The sequence below is a fragment of the Ursus americanus genome, chromosome 15 (genome assembly GCF_024610735.1).
Source record: "Ursus americanus isolate L20-20 chromosome 15, mUrsAme1.1.p, whole genome shotgun sequence".
Classification (NCBI taxonomy): domain Eukaryota; kingdom Metazoa; phylum Chordata; class Mammalia; order Carnivora; family Ursidae; genus Ursus; species Ursus americanus.
Window position 1 is genome coordinate 26,056,275 of NC_142141.1, and position 10,770 is coordinate 26,067,044.

At 38.2% G+C, this 10,770-nt stretch overlaps 1 protein-coding gene across 5 annotated transcripts in view; it reads left to right on the forward strand.

The window, feature by feature from the left end:
- LOC123803671 (sperm-associated acrosin inhibitor-like) overlaps window positions 1–9,961 on the forward strand; it is a 125,726-nt gene extending 115,765 nt beyond the window's left edge. For 3 of the 5 annotated variants that reach the window (XM_087867894.1, XM_087867893.1, XM_045815319.2), the window contains 3 exons: window positions 6,020–6,057; window positions 7,501–7,616; window positions 8,746–9,958. In XM_087867894.1, the coding sequence (XP_087724020.1) occupies window positions 6,020–6,057; window positions 7,501–7,520 (58 nt within the window). In that variant the 3' untranslated portion in view covers window positions 7,521–7,616; window positions 8,746–9,958. Of the gene's footprint in view, window positions 1–6,019; window positions 6,058–7,500; window positions 7,617–8,745 lie in introns of all 5 variants that reach the window. The other 2 variants (XM_087867896.1, XM_087867897.1) reach the window with 2 other exon arrangements.
- Window positions 9,962–10,770: the final 809 nt, after the last annotated feature.

Here is a 10,770-nt window from a genome sequence, read left to right on the forward strand (position 1 = left end):
TGCCATTTTAGTTACTATGTGTCTTGGTGTGGACCTCCTGGGGTTGATTTTGTTGGGGAAGCTCTGTGCCTCCTGGATCTGGATATCTGTTTCCTTCCCTAGATTAGGAAAATTTTCAGCTATTATTTCTTTTTTTTTCTTTTTTTCTTTTTTTAAAGATTTTATTTATTTATTTATTCGACAGAGATAGAGACAGTCAGCGAGAGAGGGAACACAAGCAGGGGGAGTGGAAGAGGAAGAAGCAGGCTCATAGCGGAAGAGCCTGATGTGGGGCTCGATCCCAGAATGCCGGGATCACGCCCTGAGCCGAAGGCAGACGCTTAACCGCTGTGCCACCCAGGCGCCCCTCAGCTATTATTTCTTCAGTAGTTTTTCTGCCACCTTTTCTCTCTTCTTCTGGGACTCCTATAATGTGAATGTTATTATGCTTGATGGAGTTACTGAGTTCTCTAGTCTCATCTCATTTTGCATAATTCCTTTTTTTCCTCACTTTCTCAGCTTGATTACTTTCCATTACTCTGTCTTCCAGGTCATTAATTCATTCCTCTGCTTCCTTTAGCCTGCTATTTATTCTATCAGCTGTTTTTTAATTCATTTATTGTGTTTTTCATCTCTGACTGGTTCCTTTTATCTCTGTGTAAGGGTCTCACTGATGTCCTCTATTCTTTTCTCAAGTCCAGTGAGTGGACTTTATGATCATTCAATTATTTAAATTCTCTATTGGGCATATTACTTATCTCAGTTTCGCTTATGATTTTGTCCTATTTTTTCATTTGGGACATATTCCTCTGTCTCCTCATTTTCCCTAATTCTCTGTGTCTGTCTCTGTGTCTTAGGAAAGTCAGCTACTTCTCCTGCTCTTGAAAGTAGTGGTTGGGGCACGCATGTTTAAAAAGGTGGAACTGGTCCTCTTTCACAGGGGATATGTAGCTGCTGTGGAGACCAGGGCTGGCCAGGGCTGATCCACAAAGTGTGCCAGAGCTGAGCTCTTCTAGAGCTGAGTGTAGCTGATTTTTACTGGTTGTAAAAACTCACAAAACTCAGTACCTCTGATTTCCAAAACCAAGTGCTATGGGGATTCATTTTCCCCATGCAGGCTCCCTGGTGTGATAGTCTGTTTCTTGCCCCTCTTCACACTCCCAGCTCCCTCCTGTGGCCAGACCTCAGGTTTTAGCTCCCCACCCTGTCTCTGCCCTTCTGACTCTCTTCAATGTGGCCTCTCATCTACATTTAGTTGTGCAGTTTGTTCTGCCAATCTTTGGGTTGCTTTCTGGGTTATTTGCACTGATGCGAGTGTTATCTAGTTGTATCTGTGGGATGAGGTGAGTTTAAGGTCCTCCTATTCTGCCATCTCTCCCAGATATTCCAATTTATGTCTTTTGATTAAGGAGTTTAATTTGTTCACATTTAAAGTAGCTACTAATAGTAAAGAAATTATTATTGTCATTTTTAATTTGTTTTCTCTATATCTTAAAGCTCTTTTCTTCCTCATTTCCTTCCTTACTGCCTTCCTTTGTGTTTAGTTGATTTTTTGTAGTGACATATTTTAATTCCCTTCTTGTTTTCTATGTATATTCTATAGAAATTTTCACTGTGGTTACCATGAAAATTACATATGACATACTACAGTTATAACAAAAATATACTATTGGTTTTTAAAAGTTTTTATTTTAATTCCAGTTATTTAACATACTTAAATATACTATTAACAATCTATTTGAAATGGATAACAACTTAACTTCAATTGCATAAAGTTTACTCCATTGCAGCTCTGTCCCCTCACTTTGTTTTACTGATGTCACAAATTCCATCTTTTTATATTGCCTATCAACTAACATAAATTTGAGTTAATTTTTATGCTCTAGTCTTTTAAATTCTATAAAAGAATGAAAAGTGGATTTATGGACCAAAATTAAAATAATATGGGGTTTTATAGTTGTCCATGCATTTACATTTACTAGAGAACATTTTCATATCATTTTGAGTTAGTGTCTATCGGCCTTTCACTTCAAATTGAAAGTCTCTCTTTATCATAATTTTTTGTAGGGTAACTCTAAAGGTAATGAACACCTTCATCTTTCGTTTCTCTGGGAATGTCATAATTTCCTCCCTCATTTTTGAAGAACAGTTTTGCCAGATACAGAATTCTCACTTGGCAGGTTTTCTCTTTCACACCTTAAATTTATCATCTGCTGTCTTCTGTCCTGTAAGATTTCTGCTGAGAATTCCTGGTCCTAATCCCTGCTGACAAATACATAGAAAAAGGGAAGTTCAATATATGGAGTATAAACATCTTTCCTGCAGCTTCAGTTCTAGGCCTCAGTTTGCTTTTTCTTGAAATACCTGCACCAGAAGGCTTGGTCTGCCAAAGCCATTTTTGATGGTGTCTTTGTAAATAATTCAAAGAGCTAGCGTAAGCATAATATTCAGTTTACTATAAAAAAGGAGTATTTTCTCTACTTGTGAGATGTGGGTTCTTCAATTAAATTGGCACAAAACATGACTAGTCTCAAAGTTTCCTTCTAAATCCTGGGCTTCCTCATGGCTAAAATATAGCAGATAGGATTAAGGTGGCAAATGCCTACAAACACACAACTTAACTGCAGATAGTTTAAATGTTTTATCCCTATTCATCAGGATATAAGATAGATACTACACTTCGCGTATAAAGAAAACTGTGGATTCAAACTTTATGATTGAATATTGAGTCAAGCTTACTCAGTGATAGATAGGATTTGTACTCGGGTTTTTCAACTGCCAGGGCTCTTTCCACTGAGTCAGACTGAAGATTAGTTAATAAAGGAGAAAATAATAATGAATAAATCTCTCCCTTTTTTTTCTTTTTTTTTCTTTTTAAAGATTTATTTATTTGAGAGAGAGAGAGGGAGAATGAGCAAGGGGAGGGGCAGAGGGAGAGGGAGACAAGCGGACTGCCAGCTGAGCAGGGAGCCTGACACCCGGCTCAATTCCAGGACCCTGAGATCACAATCTGAGCCAAAACCAAGCGTTGGACGCTCAATCAACTGAGCCAACCAGGCGCCCCCCTCCCTTTTCTTTAAAAGCCTCCAGTGTCTCTCAAATATCTCTCGTGGAAAAAACAAATTTTTACTATATAATTTAAGGCAGTGTCCCATCTTTTTTCAACTTCATTCCCCAGATTTCTCTCTCCTGCTCTAAAAAAATGAGTTCTGGAGACCTAACACAGAGGATAGTTATTATAGTAAAAATACTGTTTTATAAACTTTAAAGGTGCTAGGAGACTAGATTTTAACTGTCTCACTGGAAGAAGAAGAAGAAGAAGAAGAAGAAGAAGAAGAAGAAGAAGAAGAAGAAGAAGAAGAAGAAGAAGAAGAAGAAGGGGGAGGAGGAGGAGAAGGAGGAGGAGGAGGGAAGGAGGAGGAGGGGGAGGAGGAGGGAAGGAGGAGGAGGGGAAGGAGGAGGAGGGGGGAAGGAGGAGGAGGGGAAGGAGGAGGAGGGGAGAAGGAGGAGGAGGGGAAGGAGGAGGAGGAGGGGAAGGATGAGGAGGGGGGAAGGAGGAGGAGGAGGGGAAGGAGGAGGAGGGGAAGGAGGAGGAGGGGAAGGAGGAGGAGGGGAAGGAGGAGGAGGGGAAGGAGGAGGAGGGGAAGGAGGAGGAGGGGAAGGAGGAGGAGGAGGGGAAGGAGGAGGAGAAGGAGAAAGATATTGAAGGGATATGATGGACGTGTTAGCTAATACTGCATTGGTAATCATACTACAATACGCCAATGTACGAAATCAACATGTTGCTCACCTTAAATTTACACAATGTTATATGTCAATTATATCTCAGTTACAAAAATATATTTGCATCCTGTCCTCTTAACAAGCTTCCCTAAACCTGGCTGCCCTAGAGACTCATCCGGGAGCTTTTACAATGTACTCATGCCCAGGACTCATCTACTAACAATCAATTCACAATTTTGACTGCAGGATAGGGTATTCATACTCTTGAAGTTTCCCATATAATTCCAATATGCCTGTAGTTTTAAAAAAATATTAAATGCTTAGGTCATTAATTATCTAATTATCATTCCCAAACTCTTCTTTTTCCTGCTTGATGCTCTTGTTCTTTTTCACTCACTTGCTTGGAAAGCTTTCACGTATCTTCTTTATCTTAGGATCTATGATGCTTCCCCATACCTCTGCTTTGTTAGATCAAGTTGTCCTCAAACCTCCTGCTGAGGAAGATCTATTGAGAAGTACGTGTGACTTACTTTAGAGCCCCAAGGAAGGATAAGAATATCTCTGTGTCTTATCTGCCCTGGGCCATCAATATTACCCCATCTCTTCACCAGCAGACAAATAAAAAAGACTTAGCTAGAAGGAGATGGCTGAGCAGGAAATGTGAACAAGGCAGCCATAGTCTCCGGAGCTGCTGACACCACTCCCTATTATCTCTCTGTGTCAGGTGGGTCCGGTGGGGGATCAAGGGAGGTGGCCCTGGTGTGTAGCCCTGCTGTGAGGATTGCTCCAGGTCTGTCTTTCCAGAGATCATCTGTTCCTATTGCCTGAGGAAAATAACGGAGATTCAAATATGTAGTTTTTAAAAACGCAGCCAGGCTTTTTCTGGGCTGACTACAAGTTGGGAGAATAATCAGTCCTTCCATTTTGTTAATAGTTATTTTGGGGGGCTCTCTTGTATATCTTTTGGGGGTGGGGGGCTTCCAAGTGATGAGACTTTATGTTTTACTGAATCATAGGAAGATAAAAGGGAATAGTCATCTAGGAGGTTGGAGCAATTCCTTTAGAAGTAAGAAACATTTGAAAACTGGGTTCTGGATTCTTTTCGGGTATCCAATTTAGCATGTGTATCAATGTTATAAATATTCTTCAAGATTTCTTCTACAGACTTGCTAAAATGCCCCTCTTGTCATCAAGACTCAAAGTTTTTTTCATCATTGCCTTCTTATTCCCTTGTTATTCCGGTGAGTAAATTTTTATTCCTGGGTGAAACACTACATATCCTAGAAAAAAAATGCAAGAAGCAGCTATTATAGTTTTGGAAAAGAGAAACTGATTTTGTGGAGTTTGAAATTCATAAACCAGTAAAATGAAACAGGCGCATGATCCAAATGCCTTCACTTACTTTCATTATTCTCATTTTCCACATTAGAGAAGTTGCAATGGAATGGTAGGTTACAATAGGCAGTAGTTTTTAGGTCTTTGTTCATCTGTAGCTCAAGAACTTCAGCTAAATTCGTTTTCCTTTTTGGGCCCAAATTTCATGATTGCTAAGTGCAAAATGTCGGAAGAATGATGTCTTCTGGGTCTGACATTCCTTGACAATCTGATGTGTCGTTTGCCGGCTCTGAGCCTACTAAGTTAAGGCTTGTGTAGAGGAGAACTTATTGATTCTTTTTTTCTGACGACTTACCTACCTATGAAGCTCAAGGTTGTCTGTGAATTTCAGAATAAGGTAGTTGTGAGGTATCAGTTGGAGCCCCCCAAATAGCGCAAAGTACTGATTAATTTTTCCTGCTTAAGTAAATGCATGCTAAGCATTGTCTTCCTTGATACTAGAATAGCTCCTTTAAAAATTGATATAAAAAATACTATCTTTGGGGCACCTGGGAGGCTCAGTCATTCAGCGTCTGCCTTTGGCTCAGGGTGTGATTCCAGAGTCCTGAGATCCAGCCCAGCATCGGGCTCCCTGCTCCACTGGGAGCCTGCTTCTTCCTCTCCCACTCCCCCTGCTTGTGTTTGCTCTCTCGCTGACTGTCTCTGTCAAATAAATCAATAAAATCTTTAAAAAATATGAGGGGTTATTTAAAAGTAGCATGCACACTGGTTTTGCACATAGCTAGATTATTTTGGAAACTAAATTTTTAAAAGATTTGTCTCATTTTAAGTTTTTTTTAACTACTGACACAAATTCTCATTTATTAGGTGCAATGAGTAGGCAATTTATATCAATTTCTGGTGCAAATAGATATGGATACTTCTTACCAGAGTCCATTTTGTCTGTTTGTTTTTAACTTTTTTTTCTCTGCTTTGGTTGCAGAAAATGGCTTTGTAAAATCATCCAAGAACAAGATTTCAGTAAGTTATTACTGATTGATTTGGAAGTAAAAAAAAGATAAAATTTTAACCTTATTTTATTGAAAAATTTAACACTTAATTTATCAAATATACAACAGAATGAGGTTCCAAAAAGTAAAAACATATATATATATATATATATATATATATATATATATATATATATATATTTACTATACCAAATTCAAGAAAGAGAATCTAACCAGCAATCCAAAACCACTTGCCACTACCTACCTTATTATATAAGATGATAAAATGCATATCCTTCTACCTCAGGATTCTATCCCTTGACAATAAGATGCTGGTGTGCACAAGAATCTGAGGAAGAGGGCGCTTGGGTGGCTCAGTCAGTTAAGCATCTGCCTTTGGCTCAGGTCATGATCCTAGGGTCCTGAGATCAAGTCCCACATTAGGATCCCTGCTCAGCAGGGAGCCTACTTCTCCCTCTGCCTCTTGCTGATCCCCCTCCTTGTGCTCTCTCACTCTTTCTCTGTCAAATAAATAAATATAATCTTTAAAAAAAAAAAAGAATCTGAGAAAGAGAAAAGCGTGTTGGAGTAGAATTATTCATTCTCATACAACAAATTAAAAAAATGAACAACCAAATGATCAGTTTAATGTTAAAAAATAATGACTTCCATAATACCCATCACCAGCCTATTAAAGAGGGCACGCATTGCATGGTGCACTGGGTGTTATACGCAAGTAATGAATCATGGAACTTTACATCAAAAACTAGGGATGTACTGTATGGTGACTAACATAACATAATAAAAAAAAACTAAGGATATACTGTATGGTGACTAATATACCAAAATAAAAATCATTAAAAAAATAATGACTTCCATATATTCACATAGTAGAATGTTACATAGAAATGAAAATAAATGAACTATAGCTCTAAATGTAAGCATATATATAAGGTCACAAGAGTGTAAAAAGCAAGTCATATAAGAGTATATATAATATTGTTTTCTCTGCATACACTACTAAGATACCCTAAACTAAACATATATATGAATACATGTATAAATTTGTAATGTATAAATATTGACATTTAGTGAATTATATTTATTGATATGCAGTGAAATTACAGAGAAATGCGGGAAATAACAGAAAATTCAGTTGGTGATTTCCTCTGGTAAAGGGGACTGGAGGAGACATGATCTGCTGGGGAAGATTGTGAGTGTGGGATGGATTTGCTATGTAATAAAAATACTTATGCCAATTACTTGGCCTTTTTCTTAGAAGAGGGTGTATATATCTTAAAGAAATGGTAATTTTTAAAACTTCCTGCTGGGTTGTATGTACATAGATATTTGTCTTTGTACCCATATATTGATTATATTTACCCTGTTGTATATGTATGATGTTTCATATAAAAATGAATTTTATTCAAATGTTCATTATCCAATAAACTTATGCTGTCTTTCGGTTTTACAGTCAAAATGCGAAGAGTATGATAATCCAGCACAAATCTGCACCAGAGAATATTATCCAGTCTGTGCAACCAATGGCAAAACTTACGGGAATAGATGTGTTTTCTGCCTCGCCATGATGTAAGACCACAGTAGTAAATGTGTGCTTTCTAAGTAATGAAATGCCGGTTACAAAATCTTCGTGTATCTATGTTGCTGATTCTCTGAACACAGAATACACAGAAAATTACTTATATTTCTGTAAAAGTCAAAGAAACACACTCGTATCTTTCCTTGAAATTCTTATTTCTAAAAGTTTCGTGTTTGAGCTCTCAGACCATAATCATGCTGGACATTCTGCAAATATTTAAATCAATTATTTAACTGACTATGAATTACTAATGACAGATGTGCAACCAATATGACATAATTCCAAAGCTCCGATGCCATTCAGTAGATCTCTGCTATACGCTAAAATCCATCAAATGAGCCCACTCATGCTGGAAAGAAACTCCTCTGATGGTCAGGTTTGCACCTGAACTTCCTGAGAACCTTTCAAACCTTCCTCACACTGCAGGGCATTCTGGTATACTTCCACCGAAACTTCCTTCCCTTTCTCCTTTACCCTGAAGGAATTTGTGGTCCAATGGCTCTGTCAGGCTTTCCTGCCTTGTCTACGTTTTTTTCTCATAGATGTTTCCTCTCCTAAAATCTTTGCCTTTACAATCCCAATGGTCCTCTGTTTCTCAAGAACCATTCTCACAATCCCTAATCCTTTCCTTTCTCAGGCAAATGCAGGTTCCGAGCCTGAGGGCAGGGCTGAGCAAGTAGGAAGGGTCAGTATCCTCAGAGCAGGGGTGCCTGGATGGCTCAGTCAGTTAAGCCTCTGACTCTTGATTTCAGCTCAGGTCATGATCTCAGGGTATATGATCTCAGGGTGTATGAGACTGAGCCCCACATTGGGCTCCGTGCTGGGCATGGAGCCTGCTTGGGATTCTCTCTCTCCCTCTCCCTCTGTCTCTCCCCACCCCCGCCCCACCCCACCTGTGTACACTCTTTTGCTCTTTCTCTTTAAAAAAAAAAAAAAATCCTCATAGAAAAGACCTGAAGACCTGGGAGCAGGTGGGGCCAGAAGTTTCTAGAAGTGAAGCACAGTATCTCCCCAGAGTCCACGTTCCAGACTTCTTCATGAAGAAGCACTTTGTGAATTTCTCAAGAGTTTAATGTGTTCTTTTAATAATTTCTTTTTTCTTTCTCTTTCTTTCTACAGAGAAAGTGGTAACAAATTTAAATTGTCCCATTTTGGTGAATGCTGACTTTTGATGGAGTTATATTTTGTAGGGATCTTATTGTAATCCCATTTTGCAGTGGATTCTACAGCCAATTAGAGTTTTTTAAATCAGGGTCTTAAATTCCTAGAAAACCCCAGACGAATCCTCCTATTGGACACAAGACGGAAAACTGGACATTCAAGGTTCTTTCCAATTCTAAGATCCTAGGATTTCAGGGTTTCTATTCTTTATGATCAATTCTCCAATGATAGCTTGAAAACAGTTATATATTAATTGTATGTTTGATAACATATAACCTAATGCAATCAAACTCCTAATATTTTGCTTAATAAAATGTTAAGTGATATTATTTTTATTAAAGTGCCCTTTATGTCTTTGCCTGAATAGTGGGTTAACACAAATGCATACTTTTGGTAAGTATAAGGAAAAAAATTTGGAGCTAAAAGTTAATTTCCAAATATTATATTACTTAGGTATTTATAAAAAGTAGAGATATCTGAGATCTCTTTCCCAAAGAATCAGAAACTCTTTTTTTTATAGTTAGCTTTTATTTTTTTAATTTAAATTCAATTCACCAACATATAATACATCATTAGTTTTTGATGTCGATCAGAGAAAGACAATTATCATATGGTTTCACTTGTATGTAAAATATAAGGAATAGTACAGAGGTCATAGGGAAAGGGAGGGAAAACTGAATGGGAAGAAATCAGAGAGGGAGACAAACCGTGAGAGACTCTGGACTCTGGGAAACAAACTGAGGTTTGGGGAAAGGGAGGTGAGTGGGGGATGGGGTAGCTGGGTGATGGGCATTAAGGAGGCCACGTGATGTGATGAGCACTTGGTGTTATACACAACTAATGAATCAAGAATCAGAAACTCTTGTTGAAAATCAAAAAATGGGCAGAAGATATGAACAGACACTTTTCCAATGAAGACATACAAATGGCTAACAGACACATGAAAAAATGTTCAAAATCATTAGCCATCAAGGAAATTCAAATCAAAACCACACTGAGATACCACCTTACGCCAGTTAGAATGGCAAAAATAGACAAGGCAAGAAACAACAATTGTTGGAGAGGATGTGAAGAAAGGGGATCCCTCCTACATTGTTGGTGGGAATGCAAGTTGGTACAGCCACTCTGGAAAACCGTGTGGAGGTCCCTTAAAAAGTTAAAAATTGAGCTACCCTATGATCCAGCCATTGCACTACTGGGTGTTTACCCCAAAGATACAGACGTAGTGAAGAGAAGGGCCATATGCACCCCAATGTTCATAGCAGCAATGTCCACAATAGCTAAATCGTGGAAGGAGCCGAGATGCCCTGCAACAGATGACTGGATTAAGAAGTTGTGGTCCATATATACAATGGAATATTACTCAGCAATCAGAAAGAATGAGTTCTCAACATTTGCTACAACATGGACGGCACTGGAGGAGATAATGCTTAGTGAAATAAGTCAAGCAGAGAAAGACAACTATCATATGATTTCTCTCATCTATGGAACATAAGAACTAGAATGATCAGTAGGGGAAGAAAGGGATAAAGAAAGGGGGGGTAATCAGAAGGGGGAATGAAACATGAGAGACTATGGACTATGAGAAACAAACTGAGGGCTGCAGAGGGGAGGGGGGTGGGGGAGTGGGATAGACCGGTGATGGGTAGTAAGGAGGGCACATATTGCATGGTGCACTGGGTGTTATACACAACTAATGAATCATCGAGCCTTACATCGAAAACCGGGGATGTACTGTATGGTGACTAACATAATATAATAAAAAATCATTATTAAAAAAAAAAAAAAAAGAAACTCTTGTTGAGAATTTCAATTATAGCCATTATAGTGAGTGGATTTATTTTTTTGGTAACAGTTAAAAACACTTTATTCAAGATATTAAATTTATATATATGTATACACTATGGCTTTATTTTATTTTATTTATTTTTTTTTTTTTTAAAGATTTTATTTATCTAATTGACAGAGAGACAGCCAGGGAGA